The sequence below is a fragment of the Anser cygnoides genome, chromosome 2 (assembly GCF_040182565.1).
Source record: "Anser cygnoides isolate HZ-2024a breed goose chromosome 2, Taihu_goose_T2T_genome, whole genome shotgun sequence".
NCBI lineage: Eukaryota > Metazoa > Chordata > Aves > Anseriformes > Anatidae > Anser > Anser cygnoides.
This window is the reverse complement of record NC_089874.1, coordinates 89651184-89678913: the sequence shown is the minus strand read 5'-3', so window position 1 is coordinate 89678913 and position 27730 is coordinate 89651184. Positions and strand designations below refer to the sequence as shown.

The following is a 27730-nucleotide window of genomic DNA, read 5'->3' as shown; positions in this document are numbered from 1 at the left end:
GAGCTTTTTTATTTGCCCACATTTTGAAGAAAATTTTGCGGATCATGAGTATATTCACCTACAACGTGGATTAAAGTACTGTCGGGACATATAAAGGAGAGCTCAAGGCAATCTTGACCAGTGTTTTTCTGTGGCCTTCTTCTAAGCAAATCCTTCACAGTATGTCAATTATAGGTGCTCCCTCTATTCAGTATAGTGTTGATTTGAATGTTGTTCTGAAGCATCTCCCTCTTCCTCCCCATTGTCAAGAATATGCATGCAAATCGTCCTTTGGGATTCCACTAGAGGGGCAAGGGAGGCTAAAATATGCAGTCCTCGTTAAGCAGCTTTTTCCACTGGAAGAAAAAAAAAATGAATCTGTGGGGAAAGCTCATGGTCAAAGCTAATCTTTTTTGTGCAGACAAGAAGATCAAAATAAGACTGTATAAATAAATTTGGTTTTGCCTTTTTTGTAATCTGTGTGTGTACTGAACTTTGCAAGTCTATTAAAGTTTTTTCACTTTTTCTGTTTAGCTTTCTATATATATGATTAATCCCTGTATACAAATGAATTGCTGTCTGGACGTGAAACATTGAGACTTCTTACTTTGTCAGGTTGCTAATCAGTCTATTTTTTGTTACAGATTTTATATCATTTATTCAGTTTAAAAGTCACATTTTTAGTTTAACTACTATGAACTAAAATCTTTGATATTCCAATGTCATGCACCTAGTAAGAAAGTAAAAAAAATGAGAGAAAATAAGGATTTTTTAAAAATACACATTTCTTTTGTCTAGGGAGTTGGAGTAGATGAGACATAACCGAGCTCTCTTGTATCCTAATATTTCTGTGACTCTATGCTGCTGGTTCTGCACTGATTGAAACAAATATTTATGCTATATAGGATTCTATTTGTGCAAATCTTTTTGAGTAACAGAATTATTCTTGTATGGTTATGTTTGATTGATTTAATAATCTCTTTATCTAACTCGGTTGCAGGAGACCTTTGGCATTTTTTTTTTTAATTGAAGAGAGATATCTAATATGGATGGAAAGTATGAAATCTAATTGGACCTAAATACTAGTACTTGTGTAGGAAGGAAAGCTGCAAAACTATTGATGCTGAGCTACAGATGTTTAATGCTGGCAAAATTGCCATGGATTAGCTTTAAAAGTTGTATTTATATAATCCTGAAAACTTTTAGAGATATTGCATTAATTGATCAAGGTTTACCTAAATTAAAAACAATGTATTCAAGAATATCGGATTATCCTCGTTACCATTCCATCTACCTGCTGCAAACAAAGTAATATATAGTAACAATAGTAATATGTCCTTTAAATCCTAAATCTTACCCACATTCCTCAGTCTTTCTATTCTTGCCTCTTCGCATCAAAGACTCTGAAAAAATATTATTTGTTTCAATTTAGGCAAAATACCTCATAGAGAGATTTTTTAAGCAAGAAGTAGAAGTTAGGAAGAAGACTGCTAAACCATTGCCTGAAATATACTACATTGAAGGTACTCTGCAAATGGTGTGGATTGATCGCTGCTATCCAGGATATGGAATGAATGCTCTAAGACATCCAGGCTGTCCAGAGTGTTGTGGTAAGTGACAAATTCATTTATCATACAAACATTAAATACAGTTACAATGCTTTTTGCTCTGATTGAACAGAATATTTTGCTATGTAATTTTATAAAATTGTTCTGCCCAATTGTTTTGGGCTGCGATCCTGACAAGTCTGTCAAGGTAGCCAATACTGGGTCAGATTGGTACTTGGGTAAAACATTTGTAAAATCTTATGAATTTAGACTTTAAGACAGACTCACAATTTCTGTAGACTGATTTAAATTAAAAATAATTAAATTAATTTCAGACCTCTAGATACCAGTGGCTTTTTCTTTTCTTTTTTTTTTTTTTTTATGAGTTAGTGTAGAGAATCTGCAATCTTACAAGGTATGTTTCAAGTATTGTTTTTCAGGTCAGGCAAAGAAGACAATTACGTCTATCCTTAAATTTATAAAAGCAGAAATATTAGTTAATGCTTTAACGTAATTACAAACTTAAATGTTTTGTTCCAGATCTGAGATGTGGACATCTCAGTGAGAATAAAATAATGAATTAGTAAATATCTGTGATCCATTTGGTATAAAGAAAAGGGAGGACTGATTGAATTCTGTTGATTTTATTCATAGGAGTCCTCATATTAAAACAAGTGATAAACCTTTATCCTAGATGCTCAGGATCATTGTTTTGAAAAGTGGCTTTGCCAGATTACATTTCCCCTGGCAAAAGGTTATTCATATGATTCCCAGATATTGAGACTGAAGTCTCAAGGGAACATCGGAAGACAGACATGTAGAGAATAAATCTGTTGTCAGGCTTCTGACACGGATAATTCCCTACAGAGCTAGAAATAGTGAAAGAAACACTGGATTACATATCAAAGACAGTTTACAGTATGGACTACACTTTAAAAAGAAATATTAAGAACATGGAAGGAATTAGAAAACAGAAGGAGACAATTCTAAAATTGCAGGATATAGCAAATGCTTCCATGTGCTATTGTTTTTTCCAGTTTGTTGTCTTCATGAGAGAGACGAATTCTTAGCCCACTTATTCCAGAAAAAAAATATAAATATATATATATATGGAAGGGCAAGATATATATCAATTTAGTACATTTATTACAATACAAGGTCCTGTTGCACAAGGCACCATTGATTTCAAGGAAAGGTACATGAGAATCAATTTTAGAAAAGCATATCTTCTTTTTAGGATGATTTGTTATGTACAGACTGCAGTTTTGTTTTGGGCTTTCTAAGTCCATTCTTTCTTTAGTCCATACTAAACTAATTTATATTTCTTTTTTCTTCAAAATGGAATTTTTGTCCTATCTCTGATGGCCGTTTAACACCAGCAGTGAAAAATAAGTGTTTTCCTAGCTGACATCCTTTTTTATACCCCCCTGCACTAGACAGAAACATTACATAGCTCTACACCAATTTTAGCCCAAGAAGCTGACTCCTGTTCAGCTGGGATCATAACAGACGTATCTTTGGCTGATACAGAGGCAAGATTTCACATCTGAGGTACACAAGAATCTGAAACAGCCAGTCCTGAAACATGTCTACTTACTACTTCCCATAGCTGCAGATGTCATTCTACCAGCATACTCAAGCATATATTCTTTTCCTTTGTTGACCTCTTGGTAAAATTCATCTTTTCCTTTCCCAGAATCCAAAACACCCTATCATAGGCAATATAACTGAAAGGGTCCTCTGCTATTGACCAGTCTATCATTCTACCTCAAAGCAAGATACCAGCTTCAATTATTCCTGACAGATGTGTCCTGCATGATCTTGAAAACCTCAGAGGACAGACTTCACAGACTCCAAAGGACATACAACTCAGTACTCAAAATCATCGCTACTGGAAAGCTTTTCTCTCAGAAATGTTTGTAGTTTCCCTTGATATAATTTATACCTGCTACTTCTTGTTATGTCTCAGTGACTCTGGAAACAATTCCGTCAATTCTATCTTTGCAACAGCTTTTGTACATCCTTAGAAGATTGACCGTTTTCTTTTTCTGATACTGTCTTCACTGAACTAAGTTCAGTCTCTTGGGTCATATTTTGGGTCATGTTTTGGATCATGACCTCTGTTCAACAATATTATTATCTACTACAGGTTCTCTACGTTTCTTTTCTATACCTCAGACTTCATGAGTAGTTCTCTAAAGACCATGCTAACATGGGAGAATTACTTTGTGTATCTTACATACATGGATAGTACTACTCATTGTGACTGGCTTTTTTTTTCAGCAATATGAAATGGATTCATAATCAACTGTGATTTGCTACAATCCCTAAATCTGTTACAAAAAGAGAAAACAAAATATTTTCCCATTATTTTTCTTAGTGGGAAAGCTTTTTCAAAAACATGCACTTACTTATGGAAACATTTTAATAAATACATTTTCATGAAAAAAAAAACACAGCAGAGTTATCCAGTAATTTCCTGTGTTGTTGCAGGGACCAGCTTATATAATCCAGTTAAAACAGTTTTAAGATCCATTTTAGAACATTTTTGGAGCTTTAATCTCTGTTGTTACTCTTGCTTTGTAGTTAAGAAGATTCAGTTTTTAATCTACATTCATGGAAAGTTTATATTCATTTGCTCTGATGTAGAGACTGCCCTTTAGTTTACATAGATTTTTTTTTTCTTCTCCTGTTTTGTAATTGGAACATGTCAACCACTTTCTATCTGCTTTTGTAAGAATCTGCATTTGACAAACCTTCATCTCCCATGCCCCATTTTAAGTTTAATTTTCTTGCACAGGGATGACTAGAATTTAACAGGGTATTTCATATGAGCTCTCCCGAGTGCCTTTTACGTCATCAGTGCTTTTATTTGGTCCAAAGAACTTCTGATAACCTTTTTAGTGAAAAAAATAGTAAAATTTGTCTAAGAGCAAGCTAATGAGTAATCCCTTTACCAGTTCCTCTCCAACTCTTATTTCCCTTTTAAGCATCATTCAGTACTCCTTTTTTTAATTTTCCTTCGAATCGTAGTTTTCTGCAGTTTATTGAATTTACATGTGCTGCCATATCAGGTGCTTTCAAATTAATTAGGTATTTATCTTCATGGTAAAACAATCTCAGATTGTATTATTTTCTGCTTACTTGCATGTATTTCAGAGTTCATGAAGTCTTTACATCACATTTAAGTCTGATCAGCTACTCTATAGTTTCTATGATTCTTTTTCCCCTTTCTGACAATTTTATAATACTTTCTTACTTACCAGTCATAGGTTAGCACCAGTGATATTTTACCACCACAGATACATTGAAAACCTCAGATAATTGTGTTACCCTTTCATATGCCAATTCTGTTTTGGAATATGAAAACAGATGTTTCCAGTTTCCTGGTCTCAATATGGATGTGACAGAATTGGAAACATTATGGCATAGGCTCATGAACATGGAGAAATATACATATATATTTTTTTATCCTCTGCAGGATTCATAAGGAAAAACCTACTCGAGTTCTGATACATCAAAATAACTGGATTTTAGTTTCACTGTTCTGTAGCCTCTATTATTTTTATAACACCTAATTTCATGTTATGCTTTGCTAGTCCTGGTTCCTCCATGTCGCTGCGTAGTGCTCTGTGCACAATGCATCATTTATTTTACACTGCCATCACAGAATTTATGCACTAAACATAACCCTTTCACTTAACTGCATCATCTACCAATCCAAATCTCCTGTATTAGAACTTGCTTTCATTTTCTTCTCCATACTCCACTCTAACAGTCTTTTATACAACATTGTCATCATTCGTTTTTTTTTTCCATTTGCTTTTATGTTAAAATGACATTAAATCAAGATATTGCTTTACCTTCTGTACCGTTTTTCTAGTCTAAATCTCATTCTGATTTAGTGAATCAAACATGTTAACCTGATTAGTCACTGGGTGATGTATCTATCTCTAGAGAAATCTGTTTGGCAAAACACACTGGTGGTGAAACATATCAAAACCTTGCTCATCAGGTACCAAACAAGTGATTTTGTAGAGGCAATGACTTAGAGAGGAGTTTCTACTGATTACTAATTCCATTTAGTCTCCTGCCTTTGTAAAAGTGCTTTGAATATACAGAATTGGTGAATACAAACACCTTAGAAATTTTCATATAATTTCATCTTGATTTTACTGTTTTTCTGCTTTTAGAGCCCATTTTATATTAAATGTTCCACAGTATTGCAGGACAATTGAATTAAATATTTAGTTATCAGATACATGAGGTATCAGTTTATAGGATACAAGAACAAATTTGGATGTTACGGGTTTCTCAGTTTGTGTGAAATGGCAAGTATATAAATTATGCTGTAAGGATAGAATAGTTTGCTCGGATGTTTATACTTTCAAAGCAATGGTATACTGATAGGAGTTTTTTTGTCACTGAAAAAGATGATTGAAAGTTTACCAATTAGTTTTCAGCAGCTGGCTAAGTAAGCTACAGACGACCTTGCTAAGGTTCCTTTCTCCTTTTCATGCTTTCCCCTAGGTAGCAGGTTACAGTACTGAGACATTATAGAAGTAATAGTAACTGCAATAGAATTCCACCTTGCTCCCATTAAACTGAAAATTTGGGAGAATTTACTATAAGCGTACTTATAATCTTAAATAAAAAGCATATAGTTATTCCTCTGGTACACAAGCAGAGGAATGTGCTTACATGTATTTGTAAAGCTTTCTCTTTGCTGTAAAGCCATCTTGGTCTGTCTGTCCTCATGTACTAAAGATGCAAGGTGTTGATGTCATTTGCAAAGGAACCTTTCTTGCTTACATTTCGTAAGACCTCTAAAGCCCTCTCCAGGCAATAACAGTGGCAAAGAATGCTAGGCAAGATACTAACAGCCCACTGAGGATCAAGTGAATCCTGCCAGCCTCAACAAACGAAGGTAAACCAAATACTGAAAATCCTGCTGAAGGTTTGTGCATTAGTGACTAAGAATTCATTATTAAGCCAGGCAAAACCAAATACTCAGGTAAACACAGACTCTGCAAAAGGAAGGAAGGTCTTAAAATACCTTTGCATACTGAATACTAATGCTGTTCATTTAAGATCCTTCCTGAAGAAAGGTTAACATTGCTAAATTGACCTATGATTCAAGATAGTTGTAGCCAAATAGCTCAAATTCTGTTTTCATCCACTAGCAGAATGCTGGGTAAAAAAATAAATAAAAATATTTTCTTTCAAATAGATAAAGATACATCTTTAATTTATCATTTCAAATGTAAACAATTTTGTATTAATGCCATTTAAATTCCTTCATTTTTTTGTGTGTCCATATAGTTATCTGCAGCCCAGGATCGTACAATCCTAGTAATGGAATTCACTGTCTTCAGTGCAACAGCAGTTTGAAATATGGAGCAACAAAGTGCTAGTGGTTGAGGGATTTGCAGTGTTGCAATAGCTCTTATGTATTTTAATGTGGTAATATTAATAAATATTTTTACATGTGTAGAGTTTGTCATGGTTACATCAATAGGATACACTTGTTTTTAAGAAATAATGATTAATCTGCATATTGTTAAAATATTTTTGGTCATATCACTTAAGTCTACTTCATTTTTAAGGTTGTTGTAATTATCTACCAGCTTAATATCAGTAAAGACAATTAACTATTTAAATCACAAGAGGAAAATATAAAAAGTAGAGCTATTTTTCATAGTTAGTCCTTTGCTGGTAAGCCTCATCTCCTTTTGACACAGCCTAGCGTAAGGATTCTGTGCTGCAGCTTTGTCTGTCCATCCATTCAGTTTTTGGTTAGCAGGATTGTAGTGAACAGCTCAGGGTGTGCATTCACACTCAGAGGTCAGGAAAGTTGCAGTGTAGCCCGAAGTGCAAAAACATCCCCCAGACTTTCTTTCCATCTGATATATAATATTAGTAGTGACCTCTTGGTGACTTCACCCCAAAGAAAGTAAATTTTTACTTAGGTCATTCATCTGTTCTGCCTTCAAGGGCACCACTCTGAGCATGACACTTTCGCTCTGACCTGAAGAAAACAAACAGTAACGTAAAATACCACGATGCTTTTTTTATGACACTCATTCATTACTTTTGCATGATTGTCAAGAATTAGTAAGTGGTTCACTCAATGCGTTTCTTGTCATTGTCATTCATTAGTAGCTTCATTTAAATTGGTATTCTGTAACAGAACTCTGTTAAAAATCCCATTTATACCTGTTTCCCTTTATGTCTGACAATGAGTTAGATCTGTAGGTCATTTTTAGCTCTTGGTCATCTAAAAAATGAGATTTGCAGGTATTCGTGTTTTCAAGAACAAGTATGAACCACAGGTTTAAATATGTACATCTTCAGGTATTGTATTCTCAAAAAAGGACTAAAAAAATTCCGTTCTACTATTAAGAAGTAATTTTTAAATATGGCATCATGTAAAGATGCTAAAAAGATATAATATAAAGATATTAAAGATGTAAAGCATCCCACTAATAAACTGTTTATGTGACAGTGTGAAGCTCCACATATATTTTGATGTGGACATGAAAAACTAAACCAACACATTTAAAGTAACTAATACGACTATGATTTGCTTTTCCAGTTTGAGTGAACTAGAGTAAATTTTATATAAAAACAGACACAACTAAGGCATTTGGAAAAATGGAAAAAAACATTACTAGGATTCTACAGTGACACTGTTTAATGCTTGAACATTAGTATAAACAGCACAACTAGCAGAATATATAAAATAGCTATTTTTATCAAATGTCATTTGAAAACGAATAGCTGGGAAAGAGCACGTTAAAAAAACATTTAGCAGTTAGGAAATTAAACTCTATTTAACTGTAATCCACAGAATGACTGAAGGCCGCCCATTCCTTATTTTCATTTGGTAATTAGAAATAAACAGACTGCAAATGGGAAGGGTCATTACATTAGATTGAAGCACTGCACATCCATCCGTATGTTATCTCCATAATTTCCCAATCATGACAGCACTAAATTAGTTAGCATTAGTTTGAATTATTAATGGCTAGAGAGAAAGCATGTTATGCAGTATTGTCTTTGCAAAAATATGGACTTTGTTTTCATAAAAAAAAACCCCACAACATAACAAGTAATAAAAGCACATGGAGCTTCCTACAGTATGGGCAGCAAATTAATTTGAGAACTACCTTCTCAAATGAATGCAGATTTTTTAAGGCAACAGAAATATAAATTAAGCAGCATTTTGACATTTTTATATATTTACCTTTCTATTGCACATCAGAAACAGAAAGCTCTGGTTGGCTTTCCAGCAATCTTCAACCATTCCAACAATTAAAGGCATTCATAGAATTGTATCTGTACTTTGAGGGAGAATAGTAAAAATGATGTGCTTTTTAATTGGGGCAATATACATACTAAATTTGACTTTCTTCACTAAGCATACATTTATGCAATTTAGCAGAGCACAGAAACAATATCTTTTGGTCCTCCCAATAAGTGAAATTCACTTTAATTCCCAAAGTTCACACACCCTTTATGACTTGCTGGAAAAAGTAAAATAAGTGGTGATATGGGTTTGCCTTTAACTCTGCCTGTTACAAAGAAAAGCACTTGAAATGATCTTCGTGAATGTTCTCTCTCATTCACTGATTGCAGTCAAGTTCAGATGCTTTATTATACCTGTATTCTGTGGAACAAATCCTGATCTCAGTTAACAGTATTGACCCAGATGTCTAAATTACTCTTGATTTATGCTGTCTTAAGAAAAGAATTTTCATTTGTCAATGTATACATGCTGTATATATACAAATATACATCTCTCATTGCTAAAAGATCTTAGGTTTACCCTCCTGTATGGTTGGAGACAGAAGAAAGAAATTTCTTTGCATATAAAGTCATGGAAAAAAAGTTGTATTTGTTTTTCTATTCTCAAAATTAGTGAATGTAAAACCTACTTTCATTTCATCACGTTACATCTGCTATGTGTTTGCTGTTTTTCCATACTGTCTATGAACTGATATATGCATTCCTATTTTCAAAGCTTTCCATTAATTCACCTCTTTCCAACAAGGTAAAATCCGTGCATGCAGAAATACTTGGCATAGTCCACTTTTGGAGATGTTCCTGCAGTTTGTACAAAATCTGCAGCAGTGCTCTATAATTTGCGGAAACTGGGGTGTTTACTGTTATACGTGATATTTTTCCCCTTTTGCCAAAGAAACATGAAGTGAGCTATCATCCTGAGCTCTAAATTGACAAGAAGATTACTGACCCGATATAAGCGGCAAACTTAACATTTACCATGGATACATTGTGGACATTTACTTCAAGAAGACTAACTTGCTATTCCATTACTATATTCTGCCTATTCTTTTCAACAATAGCTTTTTTATGCAGTGTATTTCTTAAAAATAAAGGCCTTTTTAAAAGCAGAAAACTTATGTTACAGAAATAGCATTACTATTAGGTAATAGCACAAAAATAACCTAATATGAATATAACAACATTTCTGGTAAGTTGACAGTTGATTGTTTTTAAACATTAGCTTTTGTGCTGCTAATTATGTAAATGTTTTTCTATTACTGATTAATTAATAAAATTTTTTGACTTCTCTGTAACTGATAAATGACATGCATGTTTGGATTTTTCCTCTACATATTTTTAAAAGGATATAAAATGAAAGAGTCATAAAATATACAAGCGATTGGAAAGACATAGTAGGTTGTATTTATTTTCTCTCTGTTATGATTCCTGAGAGGAAGGGGGGCTCTGAGGAGTGCCTGTCTCCTAAAAACTGAACAAATTCAAAAAGTGATGAATAATTTGAATTCTTGGATAGCCAGGAAAATAGTCTGTGATACTCAGTTCAATGCTGTCTCCCCAGTTTGTATTTTGTTTCTAAATGCAGCAGGAATACAGGGCAGAATGTGTATTTTTGTAGGCACAAATCCTGTGGTAATGTAGGCTGTGAAAAAAAATTCATTGGCTGATAAGGGAAATAAATGGGGTGTTCAGCTGGATTGTATTAGATCATTAAATAATATGTGTCTTTAAAAGCCTCCTATGTATTATGGATTATATGTATTATAGTTTAGATACAAAAGTTACTATAAAAAGTAATATCAAATACTTTACAAATCTTGACAGTATAGTTTAGCCCTGGAGCGTGTCCAGAGCAGGGCTACGAAGATAGTGAAGGGCCTGGAACACAAGTCCAGTGAGGAGCAGCTGAGGGAACTGGGGTTGTTTAGTCTGGAGAAGAGGAGGCTCAGTGGAGACCTTATTGCTCTCTACAAATACCTGAAAGGAAGGTGTGGGGAGCTGGGGGTCGGCCTCTTCTCACAGGTAACTAGTGATAGGACTAGAGGGAATGGCCTCAAGTTGCGCCAGGGGAGGTTCAGGTTGGAAGTGAGGAGACATTTCTTCTCAGAAAGAGCAGTCAGGCATTGAACGGGTTGCCCAGGGAGGTGGTGGAGTCATCGTTCCTGGGGGTGTTCAAGGAAAGGTTGGATGTGGTGCTTAGGGACATGGTTTAGTGGGTGACAATGGTGGGAGGGTGATGGTTGGACCAGATGATTTTGGAGGTCTTCTCCAACTTTAATGGTTCTATGGTTCTATTAGGCCATATGTGAACAGAAGAGACTGTTTTCCAAGGTGGAACCTTTCATCATACCTTTTTTTTTTTTTTTGTATTAAAGAGCTAAATTAAATTTCATTTTAATCTGGCTTTCAATTTTGCACCTCTGGAGATCACCTGCTCCAATTCTTTTCTCAGTGAAGGACCAGCTACAGCAGGCTGCTCAGGGCTGCGTCCACTTGGGTTTTGAACATTTTCATAGATGGAGACTCCACAACCCATCTGTGCAACATCATTCAGTATCAGGCTCCTTTACGCTAAGATTTTCTTTCTCATTTCCAAATTGAATTTCCTATATTTCAATTTATGCCCAACTACATTTCTTATTTACTTTCCTTAAGATATGCTTTGAAAATCTCCCTGTAAAACACGTTTATGACATTGTAGTTAGGTTTTTCCCTCTTTTACATTCCCACTGTCATGTACAGTTTCTCTGTTTCATATCTCATGTCTTTTCTCATTTTCCCTATAAAATCTTGCCCAAGTTTTTAGGTGATTACCTGCACTTCCGTTTTGCGGTTTAAATGAGTAGTATAAATACTATCGTTGCACACTACTTGCAATTTTATAATTACTTGAAACCATCTAGAATATCATCTCTTCAGGCACCTACTTACTCAGGTTTGAAGCCAAATTCATGTTTAGTGCACTCCTACAAAAATGGACAGAGCCAAAAAAGAATACTTTGGCATGATTTCAACTGGGAAATAAGCAGAAACAAGTGAAGTGGAAGCAGAAATCTCATACTCGTGCCAATGCAGCTACATAAGTACATCTGAGAAGAATATTCATTTTTCAGGCAACAGACCTTCAAATACAAAATTATTCATGAGCTATCAGTGTGTCCTGGAATTCAGCTTTTATGGACACAACCACCTGCAAAGTGGAAAAATTCAGATACATAATCCTCGTATGTTTGCACTGAAACAAAAAAATGACAGAGTTCCTGGGCTTCAGGTGTGGCTCCTTTTGGACAATATACTCAAAAGCCAGAAAACTTAGCTTTATTTTGTAACAACTGTTTATTTATAACAGCTTTTTACTTCACTAACATGCACCTTACTTGCTTAACTTTATAAATAAATGTAAAATTTCCAATAATTATTTTCATTTTGATTTTTTTTTTCATTTTACTCTGTTGTCAGAGGAATGTCTCAGTAGGTCAGCCAGTGTTGTCTGCAATTTGGCTCACTGGAAACAGTGTTCTGATGCAGATGGCTTTACTCATTTTTTAGGGTTAAATATGAGTAGCTATATTAGTTGACCAAGCCATAACATTTAGATAAATACACATGGCCACCACAACATCTATTTTTTTCACTTGGAGATTAAATGAGTTTAAAGGTGGATGGTCTCTAACTGGCTATTGGCTATATTGGCTATTTTTCAATTTTAAATCTTTTCCATATTTTCACTTTCCACTCCTATAAAGAGAGAGGCAGGTTTCTGTTTCAAGTGTCTGTCTGTGTGAAGTAACAGTATGAAATGGGTTGCAAATCACTCTCCAACACCATGGCCAAAGGCCCACAAGCTGCTTGGTGCAGCCACCTGTTGGGAGCTTGGCTCTTTGGGTCATTTGGGGTCTGTGTGCTGGGGTTGCTGACAGTATCACCGGTCTGGCTGGGATGGAGTTATCCTGCACAGTAGCTTGTATGGTGCTGTGTTTTAGATATGTGACCAAAATAATGTTGGTAACACGCTATGTTTTAGGTATTACTGAAAAGATCTTGCAGAGTGTCAGGGCCTGCTCTGTTTCTCACTCTGCTCCCCCAGTGAATGAGATCGGGAGCGCGCAAGAGTTTGTGAAGGGTCGCAGCCAGGCAGGTACCCAAAATAACCAAAGAGATATTCCATGCCATACAACACCACACTGGGCAATGAAAAAGGGGAGGAGCGAGGTTTAGACAGGTTTTGTTCAGGAGCTGGTTGGGCATCAGTCTGCCTCTGGGAGGTGGTGAGTGATTGCCTTTGCATCACTTGCTTTGTTTTCTGTCTTTTTTTCTTCTACTTCTCCTTCACTTATTAAATTATTTTTATCTTGCTCCATGACGTGCCTTGTTTTTGCTCTTGCTTTCCTCTTCCCCCATCCCACTGGGGGCAGTGGGTGGGCGGCTGTGTGGTGCTTACCTGCCTGCCGCGGTTAACCTGTAGCACGGAGTGGGTTACTCACTGAGCTTACTGCATGCAAACTCTGGTTCCACATTTGGGTGAGCCTGGTCACATCTGCCCAAGAAGAGTCACTCAGCCCATTTCTTCATCATCAGGAATGGCCAAAAGGCTCTTGTTGTAATACTACAGGCCAAAGCGGGATGTGGCCAATGACCTTATTATAAAGCAGGTCCAAAGCTCATTGCAGCTTTTATCTTGCTACATCTTAAAAAAAATAAAAAAATCTGAATCTCAAAAGACTTGAAGATTGTACCTTAAAAAGAAAGATTGATTGATTATATCTCAAAATATCTCTTCAAGAAATCACCCACAGAGCTGGCTCTGAACATGAATTTACCTAAGAAATTCCGTATCAAATGGGAAAGGATCAACACTAAAGATGATATGAATATGCTGGTATCACGACTGAAAGATGGAAAAATCCTTTGGAAAAATATGCAATAGAAAAGTTGTAAAAGTTACATGAGAAACACACACACACATCCTTTAACCTTGTACTCACTACTTCAGTAAAGACAGAACTTCCCAAAAGGACATCAATTCAAGCCCAGAGGCACAGTATAAAGCCTAAGAAGAGCTTCAGTGAAAGAGAAGCAAAGTATAACTAGTCCAAGGTGAGATTAATAAAAAGTTAAACATTATTGGCTATACATTGAAAGACAGGCAATTTCAAGTTTCTCATAGTTTTACTGAAAACACGTGTCTCTTAAGGAGACACAAACCAGCCTACTTCGGAAAGGAATCCCACCCTGAGCTGCAAGTCCACCTCTGCTCTCACTCATGTTGCACTGTGGCTTCCTACATGTGTACCTCCGCTCGTCTCAAGGAGATCTCCATGGAAGAAAATCATTGCTCTTGGCACCTTCTCAGCGCCGTGCGGATACTCGACTTCAGTAGGCGATGAAGACATGTTAGACACACGCTAAGAACACAGACTTGAGGAGAGAACTGGGATCAACTGAAGTCCCTGGCAATGCTCCTATGGTCTTCAGTAGCATCAGAAATTGACACTGGGTATGGATGCAAACATGGAAAATAAGTTACAGCACGGCAGTAAGTCGCAAGGGGTAAATGGGAATTCAAGTAACATTATTCATTTTACAGTATTGAATCATTAAGTCTTCCCTCTAGCAAAAGCTTAAAAGTAAGCACCCATGCTTGTGTTTTCTTGAGCCATTGTCTTAACAGGTATTCAAAGCAGATGCAGTCCAGGAGTTGGAGATAAACTAAATTAAAACCAACATGAATCCAAACAAGGGCTGTTAATGGCTGAAGCAGGGAGATGTGATTCACTTCACATGTCGTCAGGGTCAGCCTCTGTGCTATAAATCCTGTAATGGATTCAAAGAGCTGGCTCAAAACCTCTCTCTTCAACATACAGTGTCACACACCCTGTACAGACGGACAGACAGACTGACATTGAATCAAAAAACTGAAGAAGCACCAGCAAGGTATCAAGAGCAGGGTCTAGGGGATGGTGCGACTCCGAACCAGCTCTCCTGCAAATCCAAGGATTTGCAATGTGCAGCCATGCCAGTGCTTGGCTGCCATAGCCCATCCAAGCTGCACTTTGCCACATCCATTATGCATGACATTAACGATGCCACCTGCTTACTTACCTCATTTCCACCAGCTCGGCGAGGCTGTATTGTTTATGTCACAGAGCAATGTGCCCTGCTGTAATGTCTTATGTCTGAACTTAGTATTAGAAAATGATTTTGTCTGATTAAATTTTTATAGCAACAGCTATAAGAAACCAGTTCATATAACCCACTGCTCCGGGTTATCTCAGCTGTGGATCAGGAGATACGTACCACTTGAACAAGGCCGGCCAGCTTTCATACTACAGCAGTACTCATATGTGAGCATACATTCTCTAAAAGCATATTTTAAGACATTTTTTTCAAGAGTGAGAATGTCAGAACTTTGTTGCAAACTGGCTCTTTCCTGGCCCACTGAAACAAGCAAACAAAAACCAAAACAAAATGAGAAAAGAAAAAAAATTATAAAACTAGAACAGAAGTGTAATGTTTTAGCCATGGTGCATGTATACAACAGGACAGGCAATGATACAGTACTTTAATCTGTATTGTCTATATAAAACATTTATTTTTAAGCTCTATAATGGCATTATAGAAATACATAGAATAATTTATAGAGTGTATTTTAGTGTACTCACTGTGAAAATAACACATTTATTAAGACAAGTATTCTTATGTCCAAACTTTTTAAATATATGCACTTCTTTCTCTTGCAGTATTATGTTACTTTGAAAAGCAAAATATCAATAGTCTAATCTTTGTTCCTCACCAGAATCTTCTCATTCAGATTTCCCTGGGTCGCTTAGGGTGCTCACTGCTGTGAGACAGTTTATAAAAACCACGAAAGTACTTTGACTGGTAGATTTCCTATATTTGTTTGCATTCATGTCTAGTGCACATAGCTTGTCGTTCAATTCTCCAAGTGCCTTCTTCGTAAGTACAGTGACATATCGTGCATTCATCAGTTTTCACCTCTCGGCCTGCTGGAATGACAATGGTTTCTGCAAAGCAGTTCGGGCCTAAAAAAAGGAAAGAGTTTATTATGTGATGCCCATAGCATACTGCAATCCAGCAAATCCAGCCCAGTTTAGTTTGTCTCAAGTCCTGAAAATCTTAACACAAAGTCAGTAACACTGGACACCTTAAACAAATGTGAGCATCGTGCACAGCGAATAAGGAAACCCTGCCTTCTGAGTTGGCTACATTCTGATTTTCCTCTGGTTTTCAGCACGGGCTGTCCTGCATTCTGCAAGTGAAGGTGCAATAAATCCCTTGTACAAAACACCCATCTATGACAGCACCTGGGCACAGACTGGCCAGATAGCTGAATACAGGTTTAAGCAAGAGAAAAATCTGGCTGTCAACAATGAAGTAGTGCTACTGTAGGCTATTAGGGAGTGGATTATAAATGTTATTACTTTTTCCCCATTCAAAACATACATTGCATTTCATGTAGTAGTCAAAGTATCAGATTAGTTTATTTTCCATTTCATGAGAAAATTGGCTTTTTTTCCACCAGAACTGAATAGCTCCAGCCTCTTCTGAATAAAGTCTCTTTTCAGGTATAAAATGAAGCATTCATTTTATATAAGTCAGCAAGTCTACAAACTCTTATTTTCATGGTACACCAAAATAACTTCATTTCCAAGGACCAGGAGGGAGAACAAGCCACCAGCACAGTGTTCACAAGACAAATCTGATTCCTTCAAAAGGTGACATCCTCACATCGCTGCTGACGGCTGCACATGCTGTATTACCTACAGTTCTAAAAAAAAAAGTATTTCTGCCTTGAATATCAACACACGTTTGTAAAGCATAACTAAACCCCATAAATTGCCTTGTATCCATGCATGTTCTCAGAGGAACTGGTCCTGCTGTTCCCCAAATACAGATCAGGCTTGGGCAGAGCCTGGCTATCTAGCAGCACTTTGGCACCACCAACCACCAGGACAGGACACGCTGCATGGGCTAGCGTATACTGACGTGATACAGCTGAAACTCTTGACAGAATATGGGTGTGCCAAAAGCCTGTCAACTGTCTAGCTGCTTGCCACGCTAGTAAATAAATCATAGATGAGGTTCAGCCTTCCGCTGCCAGGGATCTGCTGTCAGAACTAAGCCAAACAGCGTGGTTGCAGCTTCTAAAGCTTTTTTGTTTTTAAGTGTTTTCTCTGAAAACCAAAGGTAGGTGCAAGCAGCACATTTTAAAGCAGAAACTACACAGCTCACAAATCAATTTTAATAGTTTTCTCTTCGGATCAGATGGCGTGTTTGTGCACTGACGAAGCTGCCTGAGAGGCAGATGTGAACTGACAGCAGCGAAGGCCCTTCCGTACTGAAGAGTTACCCCTCTACGGAAGAGACCTGTATGGCTTGCAGAAGTTTGGTTCGCCTGGTTGTACCCAAGAATTATCTGAATATTTAAGGCAGCATTTAGTTTTAGAACTGAATGTTGAGGAATATCTCTAACATGCGGCTTGTCCTGCAATTTTGGGTGGCTTTTCATCTATTCGAGGTTTTGGAAGCAGAACGGATAGCAAATACAGATTTCAACACAGCACATCTCAGGTAAAGTTACCTGCTTTACTCCCTTAACCTTACTGTGGTGCTTTTCTGTTTGTGGCCCCTCAGTCTGCCCGTGCAAAGCGTCACTGGGCTGGACAAAACAGGGAGGAGGACTTCAGCAGGGCAGGGGGAAAGACACATGTCTGGGCCCCTCTGCGCACCAGGAGGTGCCGAATCCTTCAACTGAGGTAAAGCAGAACTATTAATTAACTACACTGTCCTCAGTGGAGTTTAATGAGATCCTACTCTAATCTTACTCTAATCTAATCTATATAATGCTGTTTCAGCTAACTACGGTACCTTCTTGTGCATAATGAGCTTTCTTCCATCCGCAGATGGGTTCGCCCTCCCATTAGAAAAAGATACCTGAGTGTTTTGCAAACTGGCCTGCAATAGCCTCCTGGTGGACAAAGCTGTACAGCACAAAGAGTTAAAACACTAAAAGTGGAATCCATTTTCCATGGAGAATTTGTCCGAGACCTACAAGACCACTTGAAATTTAAACACTATTTAAAAGGCACAAGAGGAACGTAAGTGATGTCAATGCCATGTGCAGGATTTATTTCATTCTGGGAAAGTAAATGTTACAGGCTATACTTGGTTATAAAAATCAGACAGGGAATGAAGTAAAAACTGTGCAACACACGTAATATAATTCACGAGGATTCAGAATGCAAATGCCTCCACTCACTACTAGCAGTACTTTAATGCTGTGCGTGACAGTCTTTCCTAAATCAAAAAGTTATTAAATGTAAAGATAAAACAAGTTAGCCCTAAACTGCTAAACTATTTAATATGTGTTGGGAAATGTGTTTGGAAATGTACAGAAGGGCAATAACTACCTACTTGAGAAGGGGACCCTACAAAGCCAAACGACAGCAACAAAGTACATTAAATCCAGCAAACTGGATTTTTTAGTCTCATGCAACTGTTCCACAGAAAACTGGCAATTTTCTGGTTCTTCACTTGCACCCATCATTACTGTACCTCCAAATCCTGTCTAGTGCTCAGATTGGCAATAGTCAACTGGCATCCTTGCCTCATCTCTTTCTTTGCAATATTGTGCATGCATGATGTTGTGGTTAACGTTACAGAAAAGGGCATCAACGAAGAGGCTGAACCAACCGTGTTACAGCAACCCCATGCACATAATGCCAGTACAACATAGTGCCCAAACACTGAAACAGAATTCCACAGCTCTCCTTGTACCATTCCTCCAAATCCGAAGACTTCTTCTTCTGCCCCAGCTGTTCCAGTGCCTGCCTCAGCCCTTCCCTGACTCCGTCCTGGGAAAGGCAGCAGGGCCAGGCAGGAGCTGCCAGTCAGAGGGACAACATCAATGAAGCAGCTAACGATGCCATTCTCCATCTGCCTAAGAGGACTGTGGGGAAGCTGAGAAATTGAAGATTTTAAGCAGGCAGTGGGATGAGGAGGCAGAGTGCGCACAAGAGGGCTAGTTTTAGACCAAAAAGTGCCATTTGCTCACTCTCCTTTAGGAGGGAGAGACAGAAGAGACAGAAGCAGGTGTCTTCTCCAAACTCTTATCCAAGTGGATAAGCTGCCCCGAAGGCATGGCATTTGCCGAAACTTCTGCTTTAGTTAAAACTGGGCAGTTTATATTGATTTAGCAAGAGTTACAGCTTCCCATCACAAAGGGCAAGACATTTTGTGAGTTTTAGTCTACAAAACTATCTCACTTAGCACATGAAAAGCATTTCGAAGTAAAGGGGGGCTGCTCTAATGCCAAAGCAGCAGTGGATTTTCTGACTAGATGTTAGGGGTGGAAGGGCAGTGAAGAGTGATTCTCCTCCCTAGTCTACAAAGCGGGCTGCCTGCTTTCTGAGCTGGTCCTTGGTACCACCTCTCTGCCCGAATTTCGCATCTGGTCCTCCTTCCGTGCAGCGGCAGCTTATTAGAGATCATTTGATCTATAGTATAAACCTCCCGGGCCACATCCCCAGCTGCATATGCGTATACAGCTCTGAGGAAGTCAGTGGTGCCGCACATCTTCGCAGTAGATTAAGATCTTGCCGCATCACTCTTAAATCTGGCAGAAAATTCAATATGACATATTGTACCAATTCCAAGCACAGTTTGAAATCTACCACGACATCATTTGTTTTCCTAAAGTATATCCTGGCGCTGTCAGGCTCTGCTCGAGCTACACCACGCTGGTATCAACAGAGATTTCTTTCCTAGGGCTAAGGCATAACTGCTGCTGCTTCAGCGATGCCTTGAAGCAGCGGGTTCAGTGCAAATCCTCCGTTATCACACTGAGCACCAGATTGGAATGAGGCTCTGGGTTTCCCCTGCTTGAAACGGCGAATCCTAGCTTCCAAAGCAACGTTTGTATTGGGATCGAAGCAGCTAGGAGAGCGAGCCTATTCGGTGGTGAACGCACCAAGAGTTTATTTGTAAACGGATTCTCATCTCTTAAATATTTTAAAAAGTTCAAAAATATTAGGGGGGTAAATGCAACAACTGTGAGTCTTGTTTTTTTTTTTTTTTTTCCCAAAGTCCTTATACCGATACTGTGACAAGCTTCCAGTGACTTGTGTTCTACGCTTCAGTGTTGATAAATGCAACAATTTAATTAAAATGCAAATTCTGTTATCTCAGAAGAAAACAGCCAATCCAAATTATCAACAGAGAATGCCCAAGCCACTCACCTACAGAAGCAACAGTACCTGTAACCTTGACAACCTTGCAAGAGACTGTCGGAGGCTTCTCCTCCTCCTCCTCCTCTCCTTCCTCAAAAGCACAGCTGTACTCTGCAGAGCTGTGCCTAGCCCCTCTGCAGCTTGCCCCTGCTTTTGCATAGGCCCATCTTCCTATTAGTTCAAAAATACAAGTCAGATACAGTGACTCAGTAAATCACATTTTAATCAACTGTTTTCATCGGGCATTAAACCAAATTATGGACAAAGGAATCTGTTCAACTGCAAGTTAATGTGTTTGCCTGGAGAATAAGTCATGGCAAATTTTAGCCAATTAGAAGTGCAGTGACAACCTCTGCAATGTAACACTTTGATGTAAGACTGCTCTGGGCTCAGGTTTTTTACTAAACTCCCTAATAGCTGCCCTTTTAATAGCTCCTTGCAGCAGTCAAATAGGTCACTTTTAAGATATCTGATAGAAGACCTGATAGTTATATTACATTCATCACTGTGGGATTAGAGCACTTTGTAAGGGACATAACCTCAACATTTAGCTTAGTGACTATTTCTATATATTTTTTTTTTGTATGTTTGTTTTTTCACATTTCACAGAGAGATTTCCCACAGTTACAACATGAAAAGGCAGATCCTACACTTTGCCCGGGAAGTCTTGAGAACCACAACATCACAGAAGAAATAGCTGTGCTGTGAGAGATCAGAGGTTCACCCACACCGCAGCAGCCAAAAGATGCGCAGGGCAGTACATGGGAACAGAGCAAACACAGCTCCTAAAATACACGCCCAGCTTCTAGTTCTTTGAATCAGAGACTTTGTAAAAGGCTGCTCTGTGCTTCGTAGTCATTACTGGACTTTTTTGTGATCAGCCTCTCCAAAATCCTGGTGAAACTGTAAAGCCTTCTACTGCACTCGGTAGCAAGGAGGCCCACAGCTCTTGCGCACGGGGTAAGACAGTTTTCTTTTACTGCCTGATGCTTTCTGCCTGCTACTTGGGTTTTGGTTCCCCAAATTGCCACAGTGGGAGAGGCAATGACAGCCATCCCCAACCCGCTGTGCCACTCCTCACCTTGTAGACCTTCGTCAGGCTTCCCACCCGTCCCACCAGCAGGCCTGCAGACCAAGGAGGCCAGTCCTGCCCCCTGCCGCCCCTGCTGACCTCCCCTAGCCCTCTGCCAGTTCCCCTGCATTATTTTTGGGCTCTGAGGACCAGCCCTGCCCACCCCAAGCGAGTGGCAGAAGCACCATGGGCTTTTACAGTCCCAGAGGTGCTCCCTGTTCTGTTCCCATCTCCCTGATCATCCCATCAACTGATGACAAAGTTGAGCTGGTATTTTAATTAAACTATCAGTTTTACATCAGACATAAAACTTCTAGAAACAAATGCTTCATTATTTTCAGAGAAATTGTCCTGTTGCCTTTCTGTGTTACGGAAAACTTTCATTTTCCAGCAGTAATACTTGACTGCCTCCCACTGCTATTCCAGCCGGGTTTCAAGGCGTGCCAGCACAGCGCAGCACCCCAAAACCCGGCTGCTCCATCCACGGCAGTGTGCTGAAGCAGCCCGGTTTTGAAGTGCCGGCGTTCCCTCCCTCATCCCTCTCACATCTAATCGCTTCCTCTGCAGACGGTATCTGCACGTACTTTGTGCCCTTCCAAGCTCTAATCTCTTCTAAAGGGTCCGTATCTCCCCGACTTGATTTTGTTTCCCTCTTGTGTGGATATATATAATGCCTCTATCTCCCGCGAAACGTCAGCTTGGAAGATAAAGCACAAAAAGCAGCTGGCAAAAGCAGTCTGTGGACAGTGCCTCTCATTCCCTGGCAAAAATAAGTTCATCACCCCTGCTGCTGTCAGCGTGCTGACGGCTCCCAGTCCAGCGCAACCTTTTACTTGCCTCGGTACCTTTGGACGCTACTGAACCAAATCCAAAAGAGAGTTTTCAATTACAGAAGAAGGATTCGGGTAGACCCAATTTTAAGAGCAATTTGGGACCCCGAAGAACCATGAACTGTTTCTTGTGGCTTATCAGCGCCTTAAGATACGGACAGCCAGAGAACCATGGCAAATATCTTAATAGACTCCCAGTAAGTGTGTATGTATGACAGGGAGAATAAAAATAAAGGTATTCATCCATTTGCAATTTTACCTAGCTGCGACAGGGAATATTGTGCTATCTTTCATAAAAGCAGTGTTTTGTTCATGCTAGACAGAGCCTTTGTGCTTTTAAGAATAATAACCCCCCTCCCTTTTCTAGGGTCATGTTTTGTTAGATGCACAGGGAACTGACAGATTGCAAGAAAATCTGCCAAAGGCAAAACAATTAAAAACAGCATTTTGCCACATAATTTAGAAGGGTGGGTGCAACAGCATCTGCGGAAAGGGGACAGCCAGAAGAAGCTGAATGAAGTTCTTGTGTAACAAAACGGGCTGACCGTGTCCTCAGTGGCACTCCTGCCACAAAAGGGGTAACACAGCCAGGGCACTTGCTGCAGTCTGTGTGCAGGCGGTTTAATACAGAAGGCAAAAAAGCTACGATCTTGTTTAGAGCTAGGTTTTAATATTCTGCTTATGAGACTCACAAACCCTGCATATGATCACGTTCTGTTGGTTTACTTTTTAATTTATCATATGTCTGAGCACTACTGAATCATGCTTTGGTCCGGCTCCAATCCTAGAAATGGGAGAAGTGCCCAAAAATTCAACAGATCATGAAGCACAGCAATCACAGCCGCTGGGACAATCCTTTCCACCAGCGACCCTTCCCAAGTCCGATTCTCCACTGCCTTGCCCTTTGCAGTGACATTAGCACCTACGGAAGCAAAATGCAAAATGCTGCCGCGAACAGGGCTGTGCAATTACTCTTGCACAGACAGAAATGGCTTGCAGGAAGGGAACAGTCCATAATCCTGACAACAGTGCCGTCCCCGTGGATCTTCATGTGTATTCAGAGAAAGGGAATTTAGATATCGGCTTTTTGTGTATGGAACAAAAAGCAGCTCAGGCACATCGAACACTCCGCAATCAAATACTGCACGAGGCAAACAGAAAGCCTCAGAGCATAAAAGTGCCCAATTAAATAGGGGGTTTGAGTGCCACAAAAATAAACTACATCAAACAACTTCCTTTATCAGAGAAAATATGGAAGGACTTTAACACTGGTTACAATGATTTTCAGAAGTCCTACGGCTTGTAAAGGGATATTGTGTTCCACCCAACACCAGCGCCAATTAGACATGAGCTGAACATTGTGTCTATCTCACAGCAAATTATATCAGCGCTTAGAAGCCAGCAAGCAGCATATCAATTTTGCTCTCAGCTTTCTTGCAACTCAGTCACCACCCAGGCGATGAGAAAATCAGAGGCGTGCTGGGAAAACGCATGACTGATGCTTTTGACACGGAAAGGCTCGGGGCTGCTGGGAGCAGTGGTGTTAACGGGGCAAATCCTTCCCCATCTCACCTGTTCCTTCACCCCAGTGACTTGGTGAGGTTCAGGGGTCTGATGAAAGACCGTGCACCCTGCTGCACAGCCAAACCTTGTCAGCCTCGCTGGGACACGTCAGCCTGTTCCTCAGACTCAGAGAGCCGTGTGAAATGCCGTTGTCAAGAGATCCTGAGCAAGTTATCCTAAAAAACTATTATGCAGATTGAAATAGGCTTTGCACTTCCAAAAGCGTGTGCTACAGGCCAGTAATTTAACGCTGTTGCAAACGCTGGAACTAAAAGCACTTTTAATTAGACAAACCTCTGCAGCACTGCTCGCCGTACAGTCTACCAGCCTGGTTCGTCAGGTCACCGAGAGGTGTACAGTAACCAGCTGGTAAGGCGCAGGACTGCAGGCATCCTGACAAATGTACTAAATGCAGAATGCTAATGGGCGCTTGAGAATTATTACGGAAAAATCCCCAAAGACTACAACTAAATCGAAAGCTAAAATGGAAGTGAAGTACAGTGTAATGCTGCTTTGGCAATCAAGTGGAATATAAATCAGTGTATTTTTCCAGTCACTATAAACCACTGAAGAGTAAGAATATGTACACAAGGATGACCAATGGCTACTGATTGCTTCAAGGAATTATTTAATCAAAGCAAAACCAAAACTTTATTGGTCAAGAGTCAGACGTTTTTTAATCCTACTTTAGAGTAAACACCCTGAATGTTAAATCTGAGGTTGTTTTTCCTTACTGAGAAGTATTTACATCTAAATACTGAGTCTGGAGTATTCAATTCCAGAAAGACTGTCACAGCAGATTGTGTCAATTTTCCCAATCACCTAGTCCTCTTGCAAAATGAGGTGTTTTATAAGGGTTTGGTTTGCCTTTTTTTGTTACTTTTTTTTTTTTTTTTTTTAGGGGCTTGTCTCCACATACAGATTTCTAGTCCCGCGTCCGGTTTCCCCAGAGGTGGCTGTCTCCAGTTAATCTACTGAAGTGACACAGACTAAACTAGAAAAGGGCAGCTGTACCAGAGGACCAGCAGTTTGGTGTCACAGATGCCACTCGCGGTGTAACCTCACACAGACAAGCTGTGCAAAACTTGGTTAGCTGTAGACACAGGGATTAGAAATTCAGATTCTTAAAGGGAATAAAGTTTGTGTAATAACAGAAATAAATGGTCTGAAGCATCAGAAGTGTCAACTTCATACCCAGAGACTTGTCCTGTGGCAGCTTCTAGAATATATGTATGGAGTTGTGCGCACTTAAACAATTTCCTTTGAGTTGCATGTCAAAAGGTGAGAGCCCTTTTGAGACTGACTCCAGCACACGCATGTCATCGCTCAGTTGTGGACACTTGTATGATGAAGCACTGTTTTAGCCCGTGATGATCTCTTTGAAAAGACGCCTGTGTGACTGGAGCAGGAGTTGCACAACAGATTCCCTGCCGAAACAACACAGTCACCTTCTACCACCCAAACCTCCCCACTCAGGACACCATTGTACTTTACTCATCACCCCCTCAAGCACCTGTAATCTCAGTCATTGTCAGTATTTCCCTCAGCAGCTTCTCTCCATGACCCAGTTACTCCACTTCTGTCTGTGCTCCACAAACACTCCTAAACACATTCTGGCCCTGCCCACCATGCATTTCCCCATCGTGTCTTACTCCAGACAGACATCCACCAGCCTTCTCTGCCTCTGCCACCGCCTTCTTGAGACAAGAGCTGTAACGTTAATGCTAACACTACATAATTTTCCTAGTAGGTGGTGCAGGAGGCAGTGAATGAGTTTAAGCAAAGAGAAGGCGCTGGTGTAAAACTGTCCTAAAGCAAAGTAGACTAAGATTTATTTAAAGCATAACAAAACAGTTTCACAAAAGGCTTCCTTTAATATATACTGAAGGATGACCACTTTTTCTCCCACTTCCAGTTTTCTCATTTACAGTATTTCCAAAAATCTGCCTCCTAAGAATAGATAAAAAGAATACCCTTTATTACAGGGAGAGAAGCAACATGGATCTATGCCAAAAAAATATTTACAGTTGTTGGCAAGTCATACATCAATTTAAAACATAATGGATTCTAACAACATCCTTTGCCATGCATTTTTAGCTTCATTCACTGAAATAAAAAGCCGTATTTCTCAAACAAAAATCTACTGGAAAAACAGTTCTAGTGCATGGGATTCAGAATGGAAAATGAAGAACCTGTTTACTCGCCAGTCCTAGTGAATTACCACTGTCTTTAGTTGTGATAATTTTCAAGGTGTACAGTTGTAATTGTGGGTCATTTTAACTTGATGCCAACATTATGTGTATCTGTAACTAACAGAGATGTTAGGTTTTCCCAAGAAAAGATTCTTTGGGAAATTTAAGATGCACCTACCTAAATTACTTCACAGCTGAGAAAAAACACAGTATTTTTATGAGCAAAGGAGAAGTTATGCTACGCTTCCATGCTGCTAAATCAATAATTCTACCTTTTCTTCCACTTTAATGATTTTCCCCTGGTGGTTATGAAACACAGCGCTAAGACAGTTTACTTCGGAAAGACTGTATTTTGTACCCGCTCAGGAAGATGAAGAGAAAATACCATGGACCGAACAAACACGATGCTCTGAAAGGGCACCCTCCTTTCCAGGGGTGCCCCTGAGCAGCTCTGCATCCACAGGAGGCCAGGATGCAACCTGGGGGAAGCCTGGCGTGGATCCCCCCTGCTGGACAGCCTGGCTCTATGCGGCTTGGCACCCAGCTTTAGCTTCCTAAAATTGAGGGATCTAGTCCAAGGCAGCCATCCCCTGTCCCTCTGTGTGCCGAAGGAAAGGAAGAGGTGACTCCAGAGGGACACTCATCTCACAGCCTTCAGACATGGAGAGAAGCAGTGATGGCTTCATCCGGACCGGTGGCAGCTCAGCCTGCCCACCCCGCGGCTCACAGCCTTGCTAGGCCAGCTCAGGGGAGCTGTGTGTGCCACCTCGCCCTCCATCCCCTCAGGGGTGACCGTCCCACACACCAGCCATGCCCGCAGACTGTGGTGCCAGCCAGCGTGCCACAGCAGGGGTAAAATGGCTGCCCGCAGCCTCAGGCCACCGGCGGGTGCTGCCATGGCGGTTCGCCAATCTGGTCCACAGCTTGTCCCCTTCCCTGGCACACAGAGCTGCTCCTCGTGTATCAGCCTTCGATTTCTGACATGGCCTCGAATCATTTTCTTTCTTCCCTTAGTGCCACATCCACACGTCTCTTAAATACCTCCAGGCATGGGGACTCCACCACTTCCCCGGGCAGCCAGCTCCAATGCTTGACCACCCTCTCTGTGAAGAAATTCTTCCTAATGTCCAACCTAAACCTCCTCTGAAGGACAGGAAGGGGTGCACCAAATAATAGCTATTATTCTGTCAATCAGAAACTGTCAGCAATTCAGTGCTGCAAATTTAAGGCCTCATTCCTGACAAGACTTCTCTTAACTTAGGACCATGTCTCAAGACAGCTACTTAGAAATGCAACCAACTGCTAAATTAATCTAAACATATTAAACTGCAACTTAATCCAGTGGTGGATGTTTAGAAATCCATCACTGTCTTACACAAGTTAATTTTCTCCTGTTTCTTTTCGTATCACCCTTACACAATTCGTGAATCAATAACTACCCAAAGGGGATGCTTTGGCATAGGAAGAGGGGGAAACCAGAAGATATAAGGATGATTCACTGCAAAGGTAAAACAGTCAGAATCCACTGGTGTTGGAAGAAACCAAATTAGTGGGAGTGCAAGCAGTAAGGAAAAAGGCAGGGAAGCAGGCAGGATGACTGGTAAAATGATATTAAGAGATCGTCTCTTTGTGGAGATGGAAAGACAGGTGATTTGAAGTGAGAGACATGAATTATGAAAGATTCAGGAACCGGTTTTGTTAAATGCAAAGATTGTCTCTGTGAGTTATACAAACCCTTTCATCTTAGAGAAGTGCTGCAGCACAGAAATTGCATGTCATTCACAGGGGCAGACATAAAAGGTTGTGCACTACCCAAAAGAATTCTTCTACATAATATTGCTCAACTTCTTCATTTTTGGTGTCTGAGTTCAGCAGTGATTCTTCCATGTGCTGCAAAGTTAAGACCACAATTTGATATTGCAGCTCTCTTCTCCCATCATTAGTGCATACTTTTTCTCTCCATTATACAGGTGTCTGAAACTGGGAAGGAAAC

At 39.7% G+C, this 27730-nt stretch overlaps 2 protein-coding genes across 6 annotated transcripts in view; one reads left to right on the top strand and one right to left on the bottom strand.

Annotated features, from left to right (window-relative positions):
• ZPBP (zona pellucida binding protein) overlaps positions 1-10194 on the top strand; it is a 32123-nt gene extending 21929 nt beyond the window's left edge. Inside the window, exons 7-8 of one of the 2 annotated variants that reach the window (XM_013182033.3) lie at positions 1412-1589; positions 6849-10194. In XM_013182033.3, coding sequence (XP_013037487.3) covers positions 1412-1589; positions 6849-6940 — 270 coding nt within the window. In that variant the 3' untranslated portion in view covers positions 6941-10194. Of the gene's footprint in view, positions 1-1411; positions 1590-3222; positions 3363-6848 lie in introns of those variants that run through there. The other variant, XM_013182034.3, reaches the window with a different exon arrangement.
• Positions 10195-15354: 5160 nt separating this feature from the next.
• Positions 15355-27730, bottom strand: part of VWC2 (von Willebrand factor C domain containing 2) — a 57007-nt gene continuing 44631 nt past the window's right edge. For 2 of the 4 annotated variants that reach the window (XM_013182038.3, XM_013182037.3), the window contains exon 4: positions 19891-20251. In XM_013182038.3, the coding sequence (XP_013037492.3) occupies positions 20031-20251 (221 nt within the window). In that variant the 3' untranslated portion in view covers positions 19891-20030. Of the gene's footprint in view, positions 15875-19890; positions 20252-27730 lie in introns of those variants that run through there. The other 2 variants (XM_048076404.2, XM_066992588.1) reach the window with 2 other exon arrangements.